Here is a 21968-nt window from a genome sequence, read left to right on the forward strand (position 1 = left end):
ACCATCGGACATTTTGTTATTTGCATTACTGATGCATTTTTACTACTAATACCAATTAGCAACCCCTATAGGATCGAACACACTTGCTCTGCAACTATAGCAGACTAGGTCGTGCTAAGATCTACCTAAATATTTGTTGTCTAGGTAGTACGATTTCTGCTGAGCCCAGCGGAGATCTGCTTTCTACACTGTCCTCTTTGTGTCATCCTCCCATCCTCTTGTCCCCTTTCCCCTTCTCCCATTTCCCCATTCTCCTTTTCTCCTGTTTTTCCCATTCTTCTATTGTTCCTTTCTCCTGTTTTCCTGTTCTCTGTTCTCTTATTCTCCAATTTTCCCCATTTTCCCTGTTCTCCCATTTCTCTCATTCTCCCACTCTCCTTTCCTGTTTCCCATTTCTCAATTGTCTATTCTTGATATGTAGTTGAATTTATTGTGTATATAATTTGAATTTCATAACTTAATAAATGTTTTTAAATGTGTGCTGCCCTAACGGGCAGCGGACGCACGTGATAGCCACGCAAGTTTCCAAATCGAGCTTTAAGCGAGGTAAGCGAAACCACATGGCCTTTGGCGAAATAAGCAAGGTAAGTGTATCTACGCGGTGCAAGTGACCCAAGCGAAAACCACGCGAGCTCCTGGTACTTCCCTCACCCATCCTCCCTTACTTTATAGACTAGCACACACCCGTTGTGCCTTCGGCACAGGAAGCAAAAAAGAGCACTTTGCGCTCTTTTTTGGCTTCCTGGCCTTCGGCTACATCCTACCTTTGGGTGTTTCAATAATTATAAATTATATATATTATATTTGTTGAGTCAAGGTTAAGTCCAAATTTAATTACACTTGGCATTTCACAAATTAAGACTAACTATAAGACAAATGTGAATGTGAATGTCAAGAAGGCTTCCAGCCAGGGGGAGGACCCTCCTTGAGTACCTGGTCCAAATGACGCCGCTCCTCCCAAGTTTTCCCCTTCCTCTCCTCAAAGATGTGTTCATGCCAAGCATCTGCAACCTTGCGCTGCTTTCTATGTTCAATTGCCTCATCCAAGTGTGCACAACTAACATCCCAGTCCATGTCATTGCGCTTGTGGACATGCTCGAATTCCTCATCTGCCCTGATCATTCTCTTGGCCATCTTTGCATTTTCTTGTCGAAGGTCATGAACTCGCTGCTGTGCTGCATGGAGACCCTCTCGCCGAGTGGAGATCTTGCTGTATGGGTCAGTGAGCTGTCTCCGTTCAAGACGCCTCAAGTGACTCTCTGAAAAGCAGAGATGGAGTTCAGCTGCCCAGTCAGTCGTACCTGAGGGTACTGATGGAGCAGTGGATGCAACAACAGGCGGGGTGGGTGTCGCAACAGGTGGAATAACTACATGGCATTGAGCACGTCGCTGCAGTCGGGCAGCATAACTTGTGTCCAGACCCTGCAGAACCCTGGCATTCCAGTCAACAGCAGGGGTTGGCTCGAGAAAGCTGGTGTACCTCGTAGCCACCATAAATGACAAATCAGACAGACAGAAACAACAGAACTCACCTGGCAACATGGCCTGGCATGATGGGGAGTGCAACATCAGAGTCACCACAGGCCACAGCAAAAGATGCTGCTGAAGGTGCTGGGGAAGCACTGGGGATAGCAGCTGCTGTAAATTTTCCAAATCAGATGAAGACAAAGGAAAAGAACTCACCTGGAGGCGGCTGGCTCCGTGTCACGTGACACAGTAAAAAATGCGCCCATGTCAACAGTACTGGCAGGGGCAGGCTGAGTGCTAGTAGGAATCGTCATGTGAGGGCAGCAGGACACAACTGGAGGTATTTGAAAGCGATGGGAAATTTCGGCAGGTGAAGGTAGGGCTGCACACCGTCACTGTCATAGACGGTTTGTACGGTTGCCATACCGGTGGACATGCAAAGGGAGGTCAATAGGTACAGTGTACGGCCAGACCGTACACCGTACAAGACGTATTCCATATGGCCGTCAACGGTACCTTTACGGCCTCATACGGTCGGAAAGGGTGCCGATTTATCCTGTAACTTCTTGCCCTGAACCGCCATGCCCTGCACCGACAACAACAATGACAGCAGCGAGTCTGATAGCTTGCTGCGTGTGCTTCACACTGATAGAAGCGGGTGTTCTCAGTATGTTCCTTGTAGTATTTTACTGCCGTTGCGCAGGACAGTGCATCATCGCTGTCTTCCAGCACAGGCCATCACGCAAATGTGTCTGATGGTAGAAATTCACCCTCGAAGATGAATTTCACGGCAAGGTACAAGAAGCAGTCAAATGTTTTGGTAGATGAATTCGAGGAGTACCTAAAACTTCCACAAGAGGACTTTGACCTTTGCGACCCCATTCAGTGGTGGGCGGGTCGCCGAGCACAGTTTCCAAACCTCTCTCAACTTGCCCATGATGTCCTTTCAATACCTGGTGAGTACTCACTTCACGTTCCAGGTGTCTGTACTTAGTTCTCTTCTTTGTAGGATCTGCTGTTGCTGTTGAACGAATTTTCTCCGGTGGTCACGACACAATCTCCCTGCAACGTGCAAGTCTCAAGCCTGAGACTATCAAAATGTTGATGCTCGTGAAGGCAAGGCTTCGCTTGGCTCGTTTGGCACTAAATGAGCTTGTTCATAGTTGATTAACATTCCGTATGTACCGTACATCACCGTATACGTCCGTATAATACTCCGTACCATACCGTCCGCTTGGTCCACCACCAATACTATGTACGGTAGACGGTAAACCCGTCTACCGTACCTCTACCGTATGTGTACGGCCGTCTACCGTATACAGTACAGTGTGCAGCCCTAGGTGAAGGGCGAGGTCGTGGCAGCGCTGGTGGGTTGGTGTTTGCAGTGTTGGGTTGCGGCATCGAGCGCGGGCGGGCACTCGAAAAAGCCACGTGAGTTGCCAAAAAGAGAACTAAGCGAGGTAAGCGAAAACCACATGGTGTCCGCACGTGGATGCCATGCGAGCAAACGTGGACGCCACACGAGCACACATGGCATCCATGCGAGCATGCATGGCACCCACGCGAGCAAACGTGGCCTCCATGCGAGCTTCATGCGAGCGCTCGGTGCTTCCCGCAACCGTTCTCCCTTACTTTATAGATTTATAGATAGATGAGTCAAACTACACGAAATCTCGAACTCAACGTCAGTCGTGAGAGAAACGGCCATTGTAAGAGGCTGTGAGAATTTCAGCAAACCGCAACCTAAATCAGAATGGCCGAGCGAGCAAGCGATAGAAGAAGAAACAACAGAAGAATGAGAATCAAACGTCAAAGACGACGGATACAGGCAGACAAGCAATGAACGAGCTCATGGTGGTAGCTAAAGAAAAGGAGCGTAAGAAAGGAGACCATAGCCGTCGTAAGGCGAGACCGGATATAGAAAGTGATCGATCAACAACAGCTAATTACCATGTAAAGCCCAAAAAATAGGGTCGCCAAAATCTGACAAATCTACCACAAAACGGTGAATCTATAAAGTATGGGAGGATGGGTGAGGGAAGTACCGGACGCTCGCGTGGTTTTCGCGTAGGGCCATGTGCGTTTCACTAAAGGTCATGCATTTTTCGCTAAACGCCATGTGGTTTTCGCTTACCTCGCTTAAAGCTCGATTTGGAAACTCGCATGGCTGTCACGCGTCCGCTGCCCGTTAGGGCAGCACTCATTGAAAATCATTTATTATTTATGAAATTAAACATAAATTCAACTACATATTAAGAAAAGACAATTGAGAAATGGGAAATGGGAAAGGAGAATAGGAGAATGAGAGAAATGGGAAAACAGAGAAAATAGGGAAAATAGGAGAATAGGAGAACAGAGAACAGGAAAACAGAAGAGGAAAATAGAAGAATGGGAAAAACAGGAGAATGGGAGAATGGGAGAATGAGAGAAGGGGGAAGGGGGAGGACAAGAGGAAAGGGGAGGAGGACAAGAGGACGGGAGGAGGACAACAGGATGGGAGGACAACAGACACAACAGTAGATGAGAAAAATACATATATTCAATTGTACTTTTACTTTTGTCAAAATACTGCTCAAAGTATGTAACTTATTTTGAAATTTTGATCACAACTCAGTGGATAAAATATAATTTATTTCAAAACCTGCAATAATTATTAAGTCACCCAAAGTAGGATGAAGCCGAAGGCCAGGAAGCCAACAAAGAGCGCGAAGCGCTCTTTTTGCTTCCTGTGCCGAAGGCACAACGGGTGTGTGCTAGTTAGCAAGCTATAAGACAGAGGTAGCGGGAATTATGTTTGTTTTTAGATATTTTTTTTTTTAATTGATTTTAAAAAAACCCTCTTATGGCGCAGATTTTATTCGGCAGTTGCCGATATTCTGACTACTTCCGCCACTCAGATGCTCGCTAGTGAATGCACGAACTTGGCATGAACCATGTCGAATCATGAATGATTGCATGCACAAAACTCGTGTCACAACACCCATACATATCACCAGTACTGTCAGAAAATGACTAGGTTTATCACCTTTAGTGCTCGTTGATCAAGTTTGCAATATGATCCGGGAGGGAACTGTTCATTCTCCTAGTTCACTGGCAGGACTTGAGTCAATCGGTGATTCAATTCACTTATCGGTGTGTTCAACCTCCATTTTTTAAAAGCATGGTCCGTGGCCGTTCATCATTATGTCCTCGTTCGTTCTGTTGGTTGACCTTATCTTGCTTGTCAGTATTAAAATTCGTAGCAATCCACGCATCACATAACTTCGATTTCATCCCTGAAAAATAAAACACACCCAAATAGGATAAGTATAGCTTTCACAAAGATTTTCCTGAAGACATTTAAACAACACGCTGATCCTCTCCAGTGCTACTAATATCCCTTCCTGACACTATGGCCAGTGTGGCTACACAGTACCAACTGCCAGCCGGTGTCCGGTTCTAGGGTTTGAACGGTATAGGTCTCTCCAGCAATCTCTCAGAAAGTTCAATCAGGGTTGCACTATAACCTCCATCTAGCGAACGAAGTTCCAGTTCGCTTAACTTTTATCACGCTCACAGCTCAGTGAGTATACATATACCGACCTATCATCACGTTCTTGATTCGGAGACTAGAAGTTCATTCCAATACTGTTAGGTATGTGATGGCCAAATCGGTGATCATGAGCTTTTAGCAATGCAGAAACTGAAAGGCCGGGATTTACGGTTCAAAAGCATATACTGTTCAGCGCAACGTTCGGCTTCTCACTCTCTGGCATCTGCCGGTGGAAGTGGTATTAGCCGAAGCGTCAAATGCGGAAGTGCACTCTACGAGATGTGGAGTTATCGTGACTTATTTTTCAAAAAAAGTCATACGGCAGAAACGAAGTAAGGAAGACGGACAATGATAGCTAGCTTCTGATTAACTAAATCTTCCATAGAGCCGACCCTATCTCAATTACAGCCTGATGCTGACAGGATTTCACCTATCGGTAGTCGAATAAGCACATGTGCCGAAATATCTAACATGAGGTGGACCGAACATTCTGACCTGGGCAGGTATATAAGTTTTGCTGGAAGCTCTGACTAGAGCAGCAACAATCTACCCTTCTTGCACTCCTCATCAGACACTATTTTCGGAGGCTATGGATACTCGCCCAAAAGTGATATACCTCCCAGACACTATGGTTAGCTGGCCCTGGCCACGTACCATTAATCCACATTATGAGAATTTCAAAGCTGAAGTCGATGCTTCGATCAGTGATTTCAAGGCTCAGCTGAGTCCTGAGTCACAGGTGGCATTCAGTGAATGCGACACTGGTTCGACCTATGTTACCAACTCTCGATTATAACGATGGTTGACACGTGCCGTTCTTATAGCTCTCTTAGCGGCACTAGCTAATCCCAATGCATCAAGAGGTTCGTACTTGATCCCTAGCAATTCACGTGTTATGTGACTCTGATATTCCATTCTTGAAAAATAGAACGCCTTCGTATCAGCTTTGATTTGCTAAATTCAATCTTGTTTTTGGAGGAGTATACCACAGTCGAGGACGGGGCAGTCATCAAGGAAATTGTGGATATCGTGATTGATGTCCTACACAATCCTCATAAGATACGGCCGGAAGGCGAATGCGTCCTTGGTGAATTGGTGCGACAGTAAGTGCTTCCGAATTATTTGATGATCATCTGAAGCCCAAGGGGTTTTGCATAGGTATTGGGCTCGCGCAATCCAATCCGCAAGCCTGTCTTCTCAACGTCACTTCCTTGAAGCATTTACTGCATACCTTCAGGGAGTGGTTGGCGAGGCTCTTGACCGTAAACAAAGTCATAGGCGCAGTTTCGATGACTACTTGAAGCTCCGGCGGTGTACGATCGGTTTAAAACCATGTTTTTTCATGTATGAGATGGGGATGGACCTTCCTGATGAAGTGTTCTACCATCCCGCGATCATGGATCTTATTGAATGTATCACAGACTTAGTTCTGATTGACAATGTGAATCGGTATTGAAGACGTCTTGGTTTGCGGTGTGTTCACAATCTTCGCAGGACATGATTTCGTACAACAAAGAGCAAGCGGTTGGGGACGAAGACCATAACATGATCAGTATTATCATGTTGGAACTTGGCCTCGACATAAGTGGTGCAATGGCTTGGGCAGCGCGTTATCACGCCAAGGTTCAGAAACGATTCATCGACGGTCGCGCAAACGTTCCTTCATGGGGACCTTCCATCGACGTCCTAGTCGAAGAGTATCTCGAAGGGATAGCAATGTGTCCTCGAGCAAACCATTCCTGGTGTTACGAAGTCCAGAGGTAACATGAATTTCTCATTGGTAGCCGCATCACTTAACCTGATTGCACCGACAGGTGCTTTAGCTCCAGGGGCCTGGAAATACAGCAAACTGGGCTTGTCACGTTGTTACCAAGACACAACCGCGAAGCCGTGTGCAAATAGTATCGACACAAAGTTCTTTCCGCACATTCTGGAATTAGCTTTTCTTGACCTCGCATATTTCGTTGTGATATGTTACTATCATACTTTTCACAGGTCATATATGCTACTCTTGTCCTCCCATTTGTCTAGCTTCCGTGATTTTTTGCAATCCAGTCGCATTTACTTCAATTTTATGGTCATTTTTTCATGATTAACGTTCGAGCGGTTATAGGGATTTCACGGACTGCGCATTCGGGGCGGTCACCTTGCAAACAGACTTTAGTACGCATGGTGACTACCTTCGACTACTTCCCACATGACTTACGGACAGATTTCTCCGGTGCTGAGTACTCATAACCAGTCTTTACTACGTTTGACGTAGATTGGTGAAACTTCATGTCTGGTTCAGCATGAAGTGGTACTATGCGCCCTTTCTAAACCCGATTAACCACTAGTAGGCGTTGCAAACAACAACGTGGATCCCAGCCTTGTTATTGATGCCTGCATCATTCCATGTCTTTCCCCATCGAACAGTCCGTGAAGACACAACTTACTCATAGTCGCTAGAATAACAAATCAGCGTACAAGTACATTGGCACTATCATACATATCAATTACAGCGCATATAAATCTTTAGGATTTCTCCCACAGTCCGAAACTTGTTTGTCATGCACTTCGTGATGATAATGCTTCTCACTCGGCCGCCAACCTACTGATCGCCAGGGTGCAATGCCAGAGCGGTATAACTCGTCCACCTGGTCATTCGTTAGATGGGCAGCAATTTAGAACGTGAACGAATCAATACCTCTTCTAAAGTTAGACCTTTTGTTTCAGGAATGGCAAAATACACGTAGATGTATCCAAAGACAAGCATGCCAAAGAAGACCAACATTATCAGTGGACCAATCCTGGTGATGTGTTCAGATACCGAGAAATGTGTCAGGACATTTGGCTGTAGTTTAGACTCACCGATCCACAATCCTTGGAGAAAAGAACGAAAGCATGAAGTTCCAGAACCAGTCTTGGACAAGCGTGAGCAACGAATTTGAATATCTTAACAGAGGGCAATCGTACTTGTCGCGCTGCCAAGAGCGATTGACTTGGGGCGCACTCGAAGAGGGAAAGACTCTCCGAGGTATACCCACGGAGTAGGTCCCCAAGTCGTGCCGAAGATAAACACTTGAAATATTGCAAAAGCAATGACAACGTCACCCCCGGCTCTATTACGAGCAGTGAGTGCTGAAATTGGTGTTCCAGTAGGCGCAAGGGTAGTATGCCCAACCACAGCAACCTAGCGGAAGTATCAGTCCAGCACTGTTTACCAACGAATATGTGCACAGACAATTAGCGCACAGACAGCTTGGGCACATGCGCCAAGGAGCAGTGACTGGGAAAAAAAAGTTAATTCCCCCTCCAATCGATTAGTGGAAGAAGGAATAAATACCTTTCGGCGACCCCAAGTCTCGATGAAGTATAACGCGGGGAGAGTTCCAAACACTGACACCGCTCCAAGAACCGTCTGGATGATATAAGGTGAAAGCCTGCCATTACATGAGCCAAGCTACATTAAGTGGAGAGATCTAAGACTTGCCCTGCACCTGCATTCTGAAAGAAGGTGTCGCCATAGTAGTCTGTCGACAATAGCTATCAGAGGTCAAAATCAACCGGCATGAAGGATCTGAATCTTACAGTAAAAGTTCTGGCCGTTGAGCTGCTGAATAAATTGAAGCATCATGCCATTCATTGTCCGACGCCACAGTGCATTTCTCGTGGAGAAGCATTCTAACCAAGTTGCTTTGCCACCTTCATTCTCTGCTTTGATAGCAAAATCGAGTTCTTCGACAACCTCAGCAACAAGAGGGTCGTCTTCAGGGACTCCGTTTAGCTCTGCAACGACCTTGCGCGCTTCGTCACCTCGTCCAGTTCCGAGAAGGTGTCGGCTAATAAAGGTAAATTTCGTTAGTTTGGAATGAGAGCTTTTCAGAAGTTACACATACGGAGATTCTGGAAGGAAAAACATCCCAGACAAAAGTATGATACCCCAGACCATTTGTAATCCGATAGGGAGTCGCCAAGACGCAGAGTTGTTGATCGTGTGACTTCCGAGTTGAAAAACATAACTCAAAAATATGCTAGATAACAAGCTTTAACAGGTGTTCCAATGGAGGATGGATACTTGACGGACCCCGAGATGATTTGGACTTGATAGATGACCAAAATCGTGCCCCGAATAGCTTTTGGAGCTGTTTCTCCATTGTACAGGGGCACAATAGCTGAATAAATGTAGTCAGATTCACAAAGGCACATCCTGAAATCAGCACCGACCTGACAATGAGCCAACACCTAACCCTGCAATATAACGCCCTATGACCAACTGAACAAGAGAGTATGTCGTGCCAGTTTGGACAGCCACACCGACAGTAAAGATAGCCGACCAGAACAGAATGGATCCACGGCGTCCTAGGCGATCAGATGTGAAAGCTTGAGCGATAGCTCCACTTTAGGTATCGTCAGATTATTATAAGAATCACAAGATCCATTTTCCCCACCAGAATGTACTACGATGGGTGTGAATATCAGCACATATTAGAAGCAGGTATCGCGGTCTTACCCAGCCGACAGAAGAGAGACAATGATCGATTGTCTCGAACTTGACAGGTAGTACTGGCCATCCGTTTCTTCTTGGCCGAATCGGCGGATAAAGTCTGGCATAATCAGGCATCCCTAGAGTAGACGAACAGTCCAGACATGTCAAGGACTTGAGAAGAAGTCTGAGTACATACGGAAATGACACCCATATCATACCCGAACAAGAAGCCTATATCACAGTATGTGTATCAATCTACTGCCCATGTAAGCAGAGAAATGAGAGGCTTGCAGTTGCTGATAAACGACGTACATTCTATGGTCTGTATATGATACCCGCGCACCTCCTGCAAGGAAGAGTTCAATGAGCACAAGATGGCAATGACAAGAGTGAACTCACCAAATGCGATGAAAATGGCGAGCAAGACTGCTCTACGACTCGTTGGTACATCTCTTGCCATGTTCTAGTGAAACGAATGTCTAAGAAAAGGTGGCTGGAGAAGTCCTGCTGCTAAGCAGGCGTGCTTAAGTATAAGTTCTGAATTATAAGCGGAGCAAGATCTATTCATCCAGCGTCACGCATGACGGGGTCATGCGGTCCGGGATCAAAGAGAAGGAATTCTTTGATCTGGTAAAGGCTTGACACATCAAGTTCTCGCGTACACAAGTGAGGTAAGGGGAACCGTTCTATAGGTAAAAAAAATGGTAGAGTTTTCCAAGGCCCTTGCTACACGCACAAGCAGCCAATTATTTAACCACTCAGTCATTCTGAGCATTATTCAGAAGCGGATTGGTCTGCGATACCGGCGCGAAGTTTGTGCGTCGGTCGGACCTCGGTACGTTTCGAGGGTCGACTATGACCCCTGATTCAACGCGTGACCTGAGAGCTGAGGCTACAGCCCATGAGCGCGGGAAATAGGCAAAAATCACTACTGAACAATCACGCCAGTATGTCAAGTTGGTCAATGCATAAGTGATAAAAAAAGTGCCAGTCCACACGCGCCGGCGAACGAAAAAGCATGTGTTCTTAGCACGTGCCCCTGCAGCAGTCATACTTAGCATCGCTATTAGTCTGATGTGCCGCCCCTTTGTTTTGGGAGTGCTACATGCAAGGCGGTTGCACGTCGGAGCGCCGTGGAGCATTCCTAGCAAGACATTCCCGACAAGGTGGACTCGGACACCTCCATTGATCGGAAAGAAGTGTCATATTTCAATATACATTTCTAAGCAGAACGAACCACGTAACTATGTGGGTGGCCAATGGGTGGCAAGGTCGTCCTGGCTCATTGGTTCATGGCATCAAGAACACTCACAATCAGACAACAAATCAAGGTCAAGGGCATCGATCGCTTTGTTATCGCATCTCCATATTATATTCCTGTGGAACCTAGCCAGTTCTCCCATTCTCTAACTATGAGGGATAACTCACGTTTACCTTCTTCACCTCCATCGAGATCTCCATCAGCAGCAGACTGACGATTCTCGAGTGAAGAACTGAAAACACCCTCTACAATAGCGCGCTGCACCCAAGGAACAAGGACTCGTGTATATGCTGCCCCAGCTGCTTGCAGAATTTGTATCTCCTTCGCATCCCCACCTCGCCAGTCCTTGGCATATTGTAGTAGACTGTGACCTGCATTTGCAAGACACTCTTCGGCACCATCCATGACGCCCGACAAAGCATCAACAGGCGCAAGCATGCGTAACCTGTTTAGCGCACGGATATATGCGTTCAACATTTTCGCAAGCGGCGGGAAGGTAGTCAGCACTTGCGGCGGAGAATGCGAAGCATTGGATGGAGAGAGAGCGAGCGTCTTGAACGCAGGCACACTGTTAGGCGTAGCTACCAGCCAAACCGAAGGAGCAGAGGGCTTGGGTCTGCTCGTGACGTGCTTGGCTAGCACTCCAGACCACTCGTGTTCCACGCCGAGTCGTACGTCTCGTACAAACCCGTTAACAATTGATCGTGAAATCAGTGATGATAGTAGCGCACGAAAATCCTGCATGCGCACTAATTTAATGCGAGTTGAATTAAAAGTGTATGACACTTACCATCCCTACGCGTGCTAAAGCAGAACTACAATAGGCAAGCTGTGTCGCAAGAGGTGCGAGGTGGGGATAAGCACGTTCAAGATACGACCGGAGAGTCGGAAGGAGCAGCTCCAGAAGTGTCGAAGGCAATGTTTGTCGGATGATATAAGAGGATGTCTCGGCATCCTCATCTGCAGGTGGTGCTATCCGTGCTCCAGCATGCGAACGGTCGAGAAATATCGTTGTATATTGCGTGACAAGATCGTACGCGCCCTCCCTCCAGACATCAATGTATTTCTTCAAGAACCGGGCGATGTCATCAGCCTCCCTATCAATCTCCCGTTCTCTTTCCTCTACAGTGCTTCCAGCTGAGAATTTGAAATCCAGACTTCCAGTATCCGAAGGTATACCAGCATCCCTTTCAATGCCATCCAAGCTATCACGAAGGCATCCAATTCGAGCGCTGATGAATACGAGTGCTAGTTCGTCCTCGTGTATCGCCTTCATTCGACGAAGAAATTGTACTGCTTTCCAGAACGCTGGCAGCTTGCGAGCGGGTACATATAACGTGTTCAGGAGGATGAGCTGCATGGAATGCAGCGAGGAAGCTATCTCAGCTTGTAAGGAATCTGCGAGTTGAAGCGGCAAACCGTGCGCAGCTTCTTCGTCATCGCTGGGACTCTTCCTACTTTGAGCGATTAGAGTAGACAACACAGATGATGCGTGGGCAGCCAGTGAAAGAGCTTCTGCATAGAGCCCGTTGCGGACGCATGTGTCAATGAGAACTGGAACATCAAGCAAGTCACACAGTTTGTCGTGCTGCTCCAGTACAATGCGTGCCTTCTGCCTTCCCTCGATAACCTCTGGACCGGTCTTCTCGCGAAAAAGGCGTGCAGCATCATCAAGAGCTGGTAGAGCGGCATTGATTAGAGAATTGAGTGACGTGTCAAACGAAGAGAGCGATGTCAACAGGGCTGTTGATGTGTGGTGAAGGGAAAGAAAGGTAGGATAAGATGTGTGTGTCAAAGCAGTGAGTGAAGAAGTCAATGTGTGAGATTGAGTCGTGAGGGCGGTCGGCGTCGACAGCAAGTCTGAGAGCGCATTGGTGGGCAATTTGGCGAGAAAATCAAGATTGGTTGAGCTTGACGCGAGCACCGAGCCAGAGAGAACGTCTGGAAGGCTCGACAGCTCGCTGGACGTCGAGGCCACCGTAGTCATTGTCGACTGCTACTGACATAGTTCATGAATGTTTCAAAACCAACAAAAATGAATAACGCACCGTGCAGGGGTCGAAGACTCAAAGCTAGCCCCAGCGTGTGCAAGATTTGAGCGCAATAAGTTATAACCACTTCGAATTGGATTTATCTTTGCCGTTTATCACCGTGACCCTTGAAAAAGAAGGAACGAGACCATGACTGAGTACTGAGGTCAGGAATGAATCAAATTTTGGTTGAGCCTGTGCAATAGGGTAATAGTTTCTGTCATATTGATGTATATGACTGATACGTATTCCAAGAGCTACAATAGAGAATATTCATGAACGAATAAGGTGTGTAATTAGAAGATGATAATGCAAAAGTCGACGTAGAGCGGGGGTTGGCGTTACAATATTTGACAAATAGATTGGTACTCGTAGGTAATGGCATTCAAGTGTCATGACGGAATCACAATCGTCGGATTATGCCACAAAAACAGGGCGGACAGTAGGTTGCATACTGTCGAGAGTCCGAGTGCGCGGGTACGTCGGCGGCACAACTGGATCGCCGCGCTATTCGGTCGATTAATGCCAATTTACAGCAGGAAAGAAGGCTGTATGCTCACTACTAACAAGCGCATCCTTCGCACGTCCCGCGTTAGACGGAGGTCAACACCGCGGTACGCACACGCCATCTGAAGAGATGCGAACTGCGGATGACGGTGGCCGTCGCCCCAAAGGTTGACTGTGACAGCTTGCAGGTCGTCGCGAGTCTTGATGAGATCAATAATAGGATTGAGAGGGGTCTCCAGGTCCAGCCCGAATGCTAAGTGTTGTATAGTCTCTGGCATTTGACGACAAATGACAGGAGAAGACCATGAGCTTTCAGTGCGAAGCTCACGAAGAGAACGGCATCGCATCGCAGCATGTGCATGCTCATGCATGGCAAAAGATGGAATGGCTAACGAATGCAACGTTTCGCCGTGCTTCTCGACGAGGAAGTCTAAAAGCTCGGGGCTTGGTTGACGTTCCAAGTCGATGACTCGTAAACTCTTTTCTTCCGCGGAGCGATGCAAGAGCCAGTCAAGAAATTCCTTGGCAGGTTCTCTTTGGCAGTTCAAGCGCAATTCTTCCAGAGCACAGGGGAATGGTGGATACGTCACGTCAGGAGATAGAACGGGGGATGTTCCAGTGATGGAGAGTGACTTCAAAGAAGGCCAAACATCAAGAAGTTGGAGAACAGCTTGATTGTTCTCCGACCAATTACTGAAGTTCAAAGCCGTGATGCGCGGGCCAGCGCTAAGTAATGCCAGAGAGTGCTCGTCAAAAGACGGGGCGGGACGCCGCATGCGTTCTTGGGCAGGACTTCCAACGACATCTTTACCAGGAGCCACGGACCCGTACTGAGCAAGGTCAAGCTCATACAAATTAGGGCAATTAGCCACTGCAATAGCGAGTGATGATTGGTTGAGGCAACCAGGCTGGTTATAATCAAGGACCGCACGGATTTGAACGACGGCGTCACCCAGTATTCTCCCGCGCGGGGAATTGCGGTTGACAGCGTGAGTAAATGAAGTAAACGCCGAATGCGAGCCGAGGCGAACTCGTCGAAACAAGAGTTTTTGAGCACTCAGCGACCATGCTCTGCATACAAGTGTGCACTTGCTTAAGAGGTCGATGTCAGGACCACCTCTATCGTCGAAGTACGCGGCCTCCAAAATGGTCAGCACGATCTCGATAGGGATGCCGCTAGCGGGCACGCGCGGTGTTCGAATGTTGTCGTAAACTTCTGAGTCGTGAGGAGAGCATGAAGGACTGGTCGTGAATTTGAGTGATATTTCGTGTTCCACAACCTGCAGATGGGCCGTCAATATGCGCCTCGACGGCCTGTATGAAACTACTCACCATCAGAGGTCCGGAATATGGTAAGTATCCGCAGAGAGTCATGATATTAGATCACTGATTAAGAGACGTGATGTATAGAAGATTGACCTGCACTTGCAGGCTGAAAATTGAATTCAGTGCAACGCACGGCCTCATATTTATATGAAGACGGTGAAGTGAAGTGACGGTAACAAATTTCTGACACTGCCGTCGGTGAATGACGAGATGCACGCTGTTCCGAACCCTTGTGATGGTGTGGGCTATTACCTCCGTCCACATGGTTCACACCTTCCATTTTTAGATCGAAACGTTAACGAAGCTTATACGTTTACTGGAACGAAACCCTCAAAGAGCCCACAAATTCTCCGATGGTCTGTACACATCATCGATTGAGAAGTCTTCCTTCAATTACGAGGGTCATAGTAGGGACATGCACTTTCCTATGTCTTCAGGCGACTCGGATTTATCGATATTCCCCTGATTTCAGTGCCAGTGGTTTACATCCCACGACTTACGGTCACCGTCCGTCATTATGACTCACTTTATCGTCCTTCCGTTCTGTCATGAACATTCTTCCACTGTTAGGGGCAACCCACTGTCGGTTGTTGCCGCGCGGACAGCCCTTCTCAGACAAAGCGATCTGCTCCACTCAATCGCAATCGATAGACTAAATCCCCCACAACTTGAACCCCGCTCGATGCCGCAATGACCGTGTACCAATTAATCGCAGACGGCACATAGTTGCTTCAAATCGAGTCGGATGCGAAATGATGTTCTACTTAAAGGGTTCTGGGTTCTGCTTCAGCGAGCCGGAGGCGAAATGGTATTTTCTCAGAAAAGTTTGGACTTCCCCCTGATTTGCTAAGGCACCTACTAGTAGGTTTACACAGGTTTACACGCGACCGTTGTGTTCTCACAGGTAATAAACCGTAATGAACGCTTTGAAAGGCCCGCGGTTGCACCCGCTCATTAGAGGGAGTTAGGGAACGTTCACTGGTGACCTATCGGCAATTACGTTCTTGCTCGGACTGAGATCGTGATTTCAGCAAGAGGCCGCGCTTTGATGAGGTCATCCCACTTGATCAGAACGGAGAGATGGAACAGGGGGGGATCGTGCCACATACAACAGCTTTCAAGGAGACTGATTGTGATACAGCTCGGGGTTTCCACGAGTTGGTCCCAGCCGCTTTAACATCATTGACGTCAAACAATAAGGGAACTCGACGTCTGGGGAATATCGTCGCTTGCTCGTGAAATATAATAACACGTATGTCGATGACCTTCCATTACTGAGTATGAACCTTGCTATTGTATCGGAAACAAAAAGGCCTTGAAAACGAATCATCATAGAACTCTACAACTTGACAAGTCGATCCGCGGAGCTCCCCTGAGCACAACATGCGTCGTCTACGGAGAAACTATCACGCGAGACCAGACAAAGACCTTCTCGTACTTGGTACCGAGTCTTGTGTAAAGAGTCAACTTAGCAGATCAGGCGGTGAGCCGATGCCTGCGGAAAACTTTGATTTCAGAAGGAATATCTGTCATGTATATCGTACTCGAGTCAATTGAAGTTCGCTCGCCGAAAATGCATTATGATCCGCGCCTAGCGCCGAAAGCCACAATGAGCCAAACAATGACAAACGTAGCTGTGGGATTGCCGAAGACTCGCAGAGACGTCGTCAATCATGTCCAAGTCGTCGCTATCCTCTGTCGTTTCAAACCTCGTTCGGGCGTCCATGGGGACAGCCGTTTCTCCGTCCATCACTGACGACGACCTCGACAGACATGTCGCAGAGCTCATCTTGAGGGAAGCCAAACAGAAGGCCGAAAGCTACGGCACACTTGGAATTAGGGCATATCTTCCAACTGCGTGGGTTCACTATCTAAAAAAATCAAACCATCCACTTATTTGTTTAGGCCTGACCCAAATGCGCCTCGCCCGAACAAGCGTTTCCTCACTTCAATCATCAAGAGCACAGATGATCACAACAAGACTATACTCCGCGCACAGGCGCTTGCTGCACAGGAAATTAAACGGGAGAAAGATGAGCGAGAGCGCAGAGATAGGAAGGCTCGTGCCGAAGAGGCTGCTGCTGCCGAGCGCATGCGGAGACGGAGACCTGACCATGATGAACATGGTTGGGATGGTCGAAGGGAACGTGACCAACGGAGAGACAAAGACAGGGACAGGGGGAAAGAAAAGAGTTCTGGGAGGCATCACAAGACTAATAAAGATGATGACAGTTACTACAGAAATAGGCCCAGCAGCAGGAGACATCGATCACGTTCAGCATCAAAGGAACGGGATAGTGATGCGAAGCACAGGACAAGCAACCGGCGATCACCACCTTCCGAGAGAATTAGTTCTTCTGATAACCGTCGACATAGAAGACATAGACGACACGATGACGACAATTCCCGAAGGCAAAGACGCCATACAAGCCATTCTACTTCTCCACGTCGCCCCGAGTCACCAACCCAGCCTGTTCCAGCAATTCCAGTCTCCAGGAAAAGAACGCGATCAGTATCTTTATCTGACGATGATAATAGAAAGACCAAGCAGACGCGGTATTTGAGTTGTCGTACCACTCGGTCTCCTTCCCGGTCATCCCAAACATCCCCAGACGATGAAGCTGTAGAGTTCACAGAGGAAGTTCTATCTTCTTTCAACGGCAAAGCAGGAGCTTCCGCCGAATTTACCAAACCGCCCCCTCGTACCCTTTCACCTTCCCCTCCGCGCCGACCCCGACGCGCAGTCGCTTCGTCAGGTTCACACCACAACGCTCGGTCACCATCTTCGTCACCCCCTCCTTTACCACCCGCGCAGCTTCCCTCAAAGATGGACAAATACTTTCAAGAATCTTACGACCCTCGACTCGACGTTGCAACACTCCCTGTCCCCAACGTACCTGCTACTGGCTTGGTCAGTGACGCAGAGTTCGAGGGTTGGGATGCCATGCTTGAACTCATTCGGCAACGGCGAGAAGATAAAGCTGAAAAGAAGCGTCTTGAACGTCTCGGAATATCAAAAGACAAGGTCAACAAGAAAGATACAGACAGTGGAGTTGCTGATCGTTGGGCTAGTGGAGGCGATAACATTATGGACATTGAGTACAAGAAAAGGGGGACCGTTCGAGAATGGGACTTGGGGAAGGAGGGTTTTTAAGAGCTGCTTGTCAGGAATACTCATTTGTATCTATGAGACAGGATACCATCACACGTAACGCTCTTGCTTTCATGTACAATATGTTTTTGTAGTAGGAAACTGACCATCCAAATTCAGTGATCAATGGCGTGGCGCACAACCATGATCTCTTCAGCCGACAATTGGTCCATGTTTGCGGAAAAGTTGTTGACATTGTGCGCTGCGCATTCTTTGAAGAATGTCACCAAATGTGCCTGAAAGACCTGTCAGGCACGTACGAGTTGCCTTCAAACCAGCTAGACTTACCTGCATGTCAATCTGAGAGATACCATCGTTTCTGAGGTCTTCATCATCCGTCTCTTCCAGAATGTCGTCATTGTCAAAGTTGACGCCGCGGGGACCCAGCATCTCGGAAAGGAAGGCAAATTCTTCTTGCTTGAAGCCCTGATTCTGTTGCTCTTCTTCTGTCCATTCTTCATCCTGTCAATCGCTTAGCAGGACGTATAAAGGAGCATGCAAACAGTACGTACACCATCGTCGGAGTCTACATCAAATTCAGCTTTGGGGATCGTCGCAGAATCACCCCCAGCTCTGAGGTCGTGCACTAACAGTTTAAGTGCCTTCACAGGGAAAGGCACTGATGTAAATTCATGGGGTGCTGCACCGCCAAAAGTCAGCATCAAACCGAGCAAAGAAAACCAGAGATAGGTAAATGATGCATACTCGTCTTCGTTCGCGACCGGGTCATGATCACTGTCCCCGAAGCACAAACAGAAACCGTTGAATATCCGGAAACGAATGGTTGTTTATGCAGAAGGAAGACTCACCGTTCTTCGTCTCTGGCTTCAAGATAATATCGCCCTTGACCATCAATGATTGCAGGCTTGGCCGACCAGAGGCGTACAATTTTGTGAGCGCCAGTGTGCTAACACGCGATTGCCAGAAGCCCTGGAACGTTTCTGCGTTCTCACACCACGTCTGTATGAGAATATCAAGACCGTTTTTGCCATTCGTCGTAGTCGATTCCAGCAAGTACAATACTGTGTCCTGCTGGTTGTAGGCGAGGAACGCGAATGGAATAACGAGGCTCTGGATGAAAGTGGCCGTCTTGGCCGATAGCATCCGTAATACCATAGCTTGAAGAAGCTCTGGAAGTACTGGGAGAACAGCTTCACCTGCATGGCGCAGCAAGTGGATGATGAGATCACCAATGACCAAACCACCGGATTCATCATCATTTTGCAGGAGCTTCGCAATAACCTTCATGATATGATCGAGACCGGATTGACCGGATGGGTCCCGCCATTCTAGGATCTGCCTGCAATCTTTGCGGACTATTAGAGCAAGACACGCCATGCCGTTTTGTAGAACATCACGATCCTCCGCTTCACTGAGGCAGCTAAACAAGCTAGGTGCTAGGAGAGCGAAGAAGCCGTCTCCAAGGCCACCTTCGGGTGCACCGCGAACGAGGCTTGAGATCAAGTCAATGGCAGACCCTGCTATCCAGGCTTCTTGAGGTTTGGAACTCGCGATGGAAGTACAGAGGGTGGGAAGTGCCTGTTTAACAACCGTTTCGTACACTCCTGTGCCAGTCGAAGAGGCCAGCGAGGTGAATATTTCGGCGAAAATTGATAAGAAGATGGGATCTACGATCTCCGATTAGTTTGTTGAAATGTGGAGGGGAGGTAATCTACCTTTGTTATTCTTTGCCCAGACTTCCAGGACGGCCAATACGAGAGAGTTGGACAAGTCAGTAGTGAGCCATTGAGCCCTGTTGACATCTAGAACAACCGACATCGTCTCAAGAACCAAGGATAGCGTGTCCTCAGTTGTTACCAGTAGGAATGGCCCGAGGTCCTGTGCAATCCGCGACACGAAAGGCATAATAGCCGAGTCCTCCGCGCCCTCACAGAAGCTGCTATGACATTAGATAGGCGTGTCATTCGAAGTACACAACACATACTTGTGGATAGCTTTGACAGCAGATATTTTCACGGGAATCCCAGCAGAATTCGATTCAATGACATGCATAGCGGCTTCCAGATACTGACCAGCCATCTGTAATGGCAATAGCCTGGCAAACTGGCTCGCGAATACGAAACCTCTGCCTTGCAAGAATGGAAAGTCTGAAGAAGTATTAAATAACATGAACCCCGCATGAAGATGCCTGATGCATACCAGACTGGTTTAAGACTGACGGAACAACATTGGCAAGCAAATCCTCCACGTCAATAGGTTTTGCTCGACCAGAATCCTGTTCATTCTCAATGCACTCGAGGACATCTTCAGATTGAGAGCCAATCGCAGCCAAGGATGCTTCAAGTGGTTTCCACCTGCGCTCAACCAATTAATGAGGTTGAACGAAATCGATTTTCAGTGACTTACCAAGCAGTTGACCCACTTTCTCGTGTTCTCTGTGATGTTGCAATGACCTGATGAATCGTAGTCTGGAAGGTAGCACAAATTTGTGCAGGAGAACGGTTGAGAATAGTCTGTGGAGGGCATAAGACTTCTTTCGGAATGCATCTAGCGCATCACGCACATATAGCAGCTCGAAGCCAGCAACTCGGACGCCATAGACTTGTGTGTCATCTTCTTCATGTGCCACGAAAGCATTAGCATTTGTCGCCCACGTCTCTTCCTGCGGTCAATCAATAAACATCTAAAAACAAAAACGTGGATAGGACGAACGTCATCCGCTGTCATCTGTGAATAATTGAAAATCGCGGAGACCAAACTGGTCAAATTTTCCACCTGAAGCCACTCCTTCGCTTTTCCCCCTCTGACAACATTCGAAACAAAGTCGAACAAAGGGCAAATGAGGTGCGGTATTTCTACTGTTTCCTCCTCTGATGACCCAGGTGCACTTCCGGATCCAGAGATGTAGAATGTGTCATATGTTTCGGACATCACCTGAAGGTGACGCAAGGATGCATCTAGATAACCGTAAACGTACGAGGTCATGGCACGAGGGAATGACGTGTGAATGACGTCTAGTGTCTTAAATTGCATGTATCAGGAAGCCCGTCGGATCGTGTAGCGAATTGAATACCTTGAAAACCTGGATTCTGACAGCTAATCCATCCCAGTTGTCTTGATTGGATACATCCTTCAAAGGGTCAAGGTTAAGAAGCACTTTGAATGCCTCCAACCAAACTGGCAGGATGGTCGCAGTAGCCTCCTTCACTGCTTGGGGATGTTGATCTTTGACCATGTAGAGTGCTGTTACGCATTGACGAAAAACGGACACAGTTCGTGCACGAGTCAGAGGCGTATGTTGCTATTCTCGGAATTTAAGTTGCAATTTAAACTTCAGAACAGAAGCTGGACCGCACCTCCGTGGATCCAAGGATAGCGAGCAAGACAGGAAGAAGCTGTCGCAATACAGGTAGAATTTGATCTTCGGTGAGGTCCGATTTTATAAATTCGGTGAACACCTGCATCGCGCCATGCACAGCGTCAGGAGAACTTGAAGAAATCAAGGCAATAAGGGAGTTGAGTAATTCAGGGTATTCATCCGGCCAATCACAGTTCCCAATATATGACATTGTATGAGCCTTCGCATAAACATGAGATCTACGTGTGCCGATGTGCTCAAGTTTGGTTGAAACTCACGCATAAAGACCTGATTTTCCGGTTCGAGTCTGACAAGCCTTGGAGGACAGCGTGGCGTATTTGGGATTTGACCTGTGGAAGATCGATATGATGGACCCGGATAATGTCGAGGATCATACCTCTACTGAAGGTGCATTGCCCTTGAACGATTCAAAATATGGAGACCATCGTTCCTTGACATATTTTCTGAGGACAATGCTTGCTGAGTGCTAGGTAACATCCGAGATAAAGAGGCAAACATTGCAGCAAGATGGGAAAGAACTTATCTGCCGGAGCGGGATATCCACGTCCTGTGCTAAAATAAGCTGGGCTATGGCTATAGCTGCCTCTGATAAACGCGTGCTAAACATCAGATTTGCAGTGAATGGTCGCGATTATGAAAACCAGCCTTGATGAAGCAGAACCTCGGAAAGCTTGAGTTCAGCAGCGATCCTAGTATTTGCATCTGCGCTCAGAGTATCTGCCAATATCTGAGGTACATTCGCCGCCATCGTCAGTGATGATGATATACTCAAGCCAAAGCAAGAATGATAATACGCTGTATACCCCACGTGGAGACGCGACGCGTTGAAGAGCGGAAATTGCCGTTTCTTAGAAAACTCAGTGAGTCCATGACGATGGAAATTGGG

General features: G+C 47.6%; 8 protein-coding genes across 8 annotated transcripts; 2 read left to right on the forward strand and 6 right to left on the reverse strand.

The window, feature by feature from the left end:
* Positions 1 to 673: 673 nt before the first annotated feature.
* On the reverse strand, positions 674 to 1781 carry EDB93DRAFT_1102659 (uncharacterized protein; the record flags this gene model as incomplete). Its single annotated transcript, XM_041447232.1, has 5 exons — positions 674 to 760; positions 934 to 1259; positions 1302 to 1480; positions 1533 to 1622; positions 1684 to 1781. The coding sequence occupies 5 exons, from the start codon at positions 1779 to 1781 to the stop codon at positions 674 to 676; spliced, it is 780 nt and encodes a 259-aa protein (XP_041309369.1).
* Positions 1782 to 5588: 3807 nt separating this feature from the next.
* On the forward strand, positions 5589 to 6901 carry EDB93DRAFT_1082446 (isoprenoid synthase domain-containing protein; the record flags this gene model as incomplete). The annotated part of the gene is made up of 5 exons (XM_041445687.1): positions 5589 to 5763; positions 5928 to 6102; positions 6158 to 6440; positions 6494 to 6759; positions 6814 to 6901. 5 exons carry the CDS (start codon positions 5589 to 5591, stop codon positions 6899 to 6901), a joined length of 987 nt encoding a protein of 328 aa, XP_041309370.1.
* Positions 6902 to 7292: 391 nt separating this feature from the next.
* On the reverse strand, positions 7293 to 10080 carry EDB93DRAFT_221234 (general substrate transporter). The gene is made up of 15 exons (XM_041455763.1): positions 9867 to 10080; positions 9664 to 9698; positions 9492 to 9604; positions 9430 to 9438; positions 9206 to 9378; positions 9066 to 9153; positions 8878 to 9012; positions 8570 to 8820; positions 8472 to 8511; positions 8325 to 8421; positions 8223 to 8267; positions 7955 to 8171; positions 7850 to 7901; positions 7686 to 7788; positions 7293 to 7635 (listed from the first exon to the last, which is right to left on the reverse strand). Exons 1-15 carry the CDS (start codon positions 9925 to 9927, stop codon positions 7495 to 7497), a joined length of 1560 nt encoding a protein of 519 aa, XP_041309371.1. The 5' UTR covers positions 9928 to 10080; the 3' UTR covers positions 7293 to 7494.
* Position 10081: 1 nt separating this feature from the next.
* On the reverse strand, positions 10082 to 10791 carry EDB93DRAFT_221170 (uncharacterized protein). The gene has a single exon (XM_041455762.1). It carries the CDS (start codon positions 10607 to 10609, stop codon positions 10226 to 10228), a length of 384 nt encoding a protein of 127 aa, XP_041309372.1. The 5' UTR covers positions 10610 to 10791; the 3' UTR covers positions 10082 to 10225.
* A 45-nt stretch (positions 10792 to 10836) lies between these two features.
* On the reverse strand, positions 10837 to 12715 carry EDB93DRAFT_1239748 (Dor1-like family-domain-containing protein; the record flags this gene model as incomplete). The annotated part of the gene is made up of 2 exons (XM_041451676.1): positions 10837 to 11466; positions 11519 to 12715. The coding sequence occupies 2 exons, from the start codon at positions 12713 to 12715 to the stop codon at positions 10837 to 10839; spliced, it is 1827 nt and encodes a 608-aa protein (XP_041309373.1).
* A 573-nt stretch (positions 12716 to 13288) lies between these two features.
* Positions 13289 to 14639, reverse strand: EDB93DRAFT_1248784 (uncharacterized protein; the record flags this gene model as incomplete). Its single annotated transcript, XM_041452770.1, has 2 exons — positions 13289 to 14545; positions 14598 to 14639. 2 exons carry the CDS (start codon positions 14637 to 14639, stop codon positions 13289 to 13291), a joined length of 1299 nt encoding a protein of 432 aa, XP_041309374.1.
* Positions 14640 to 16199: 1560 nt separating this feature from the next.
* On the forward strand, positions 16200 to 17750 carry EDB93DRAFT_221148 (uncharacterized protein). Its single transcript, XM_041455761.1, has 2 exons — positions 16200 to 16449; positions 16497 to 17750. Exons 1-2 carry the CDS (start codon positions 16265 to 16267, stop codon positions 17743 to 17745), a joined length of 1434 nt encoding a protein of 477 aa, XP_041309375.1. The 5' UTR covers positions 16200 to 16264; the 3' UTR covers positions 17746 to 17750.
* Positions 17751 to 17858: 108 nt separating this feature from the next.
* EDB93DRAFT_1336328 (ARM repeat-containing protein) lies at positions 17859 to 21934 on the reverse strand (the record flags this gene model as incomplete). Its single annotated transcript, XM_041455330.1, has 17 exons — positions 21728 to 21934; positions 21606 to 21667; positions 21459 to 21545; positions 21340 to 21411; positions 21060 to 21281; positions 20777 to 21004; positions 20416 to 20724; positions 20267 to 20365; positions 20110 to 20216; positions 19903 to 20057; positions 19688 to 19850; positions 19419 to 19639; positions 18552 to 19370; positions 18448 to 18477; positions 18255 to 18382; positions 18031 to 18204; positions 17859 to 17987 (listed from the first exon to the last, which is right to left on the reverse strand). Exons 1-17 carry the CDS (start codon positions 21828 to 21830, stop codon positions 17859 to 17861), a joined length of 3108 nt encoding a protein of 1035 aa, XP_041309376.1. The 5' UTR covers positions 21831 to 21934.
* Positions 21935 to 21968: the final 34 nt, after the last annotated feature.

The sequence above is a fragment of the Suillus bovinus genome (genome assembly GCF_016758785.1).
Source record: "Suillus bovinus strain UH-Sbo-P2 chromosome Unknown EDB93scaffold_16, whole genome shotgun sequence".
Classification (NCBI taxonomy): Eukaryota; Fungi; Basidiomycota; class Agaricomycetes; order Boletales; family Suillaceae; genus Suillus; species Suillus bovinus.

What these genes read in the sequence shown, in the direction of transcription:
- EDB93DRAFT_221234 (XM_041455763.1), bottom strand. Translation starts at nt 9,927, where the DNA reads ATGGCAAGAGATGTACCAACGAGTCGTAGAGCAGTCTTGCTCGCCATT. An exon ending in ATGATATGGGTGTCATTTCC is followed by an intron (nt 9,605 to 9,663) that starts GTATGTACTCAG and finishes CGTCTACTCTAG; the next exon opens with GGATGCCTGATTATGCCAGA. An exon ending in TTTTTCCTTCCAGAATCTCC is followed by an intron (nt 8,821 to 8,877) that starts GTATGTGTAACT and finishes TACCTTTATTAG; the next exon opens with CCGACACCTTCTCGGAACTG.
- EDB93DRAFT_221170 (XM_041455762.1), bottom strand. Translation starts at nt 10,609, where the DNA reads ATGCTCCACGGCGCTCCGACGTGCAACCGCCTTGCATGTAGCACTCCC.
- EDB93DRAFT_221148 (XM_041455761.1), top strand. Translation starts at nt 16,265, where the DNA reads ATGTCCAAGTCGTCGCTATCCTCTGTCGTTTCAAACCTCGTTCGGGCG. An exon ending in AGGGCATATCTTCCAACTGC is followed by an intron (nt 16,450 to 16,496) that starts GTGGGTTCACTA and finishes TTATTTGTTTAG; the next exon opens with GCCTGACCCAAATGCGCCTC.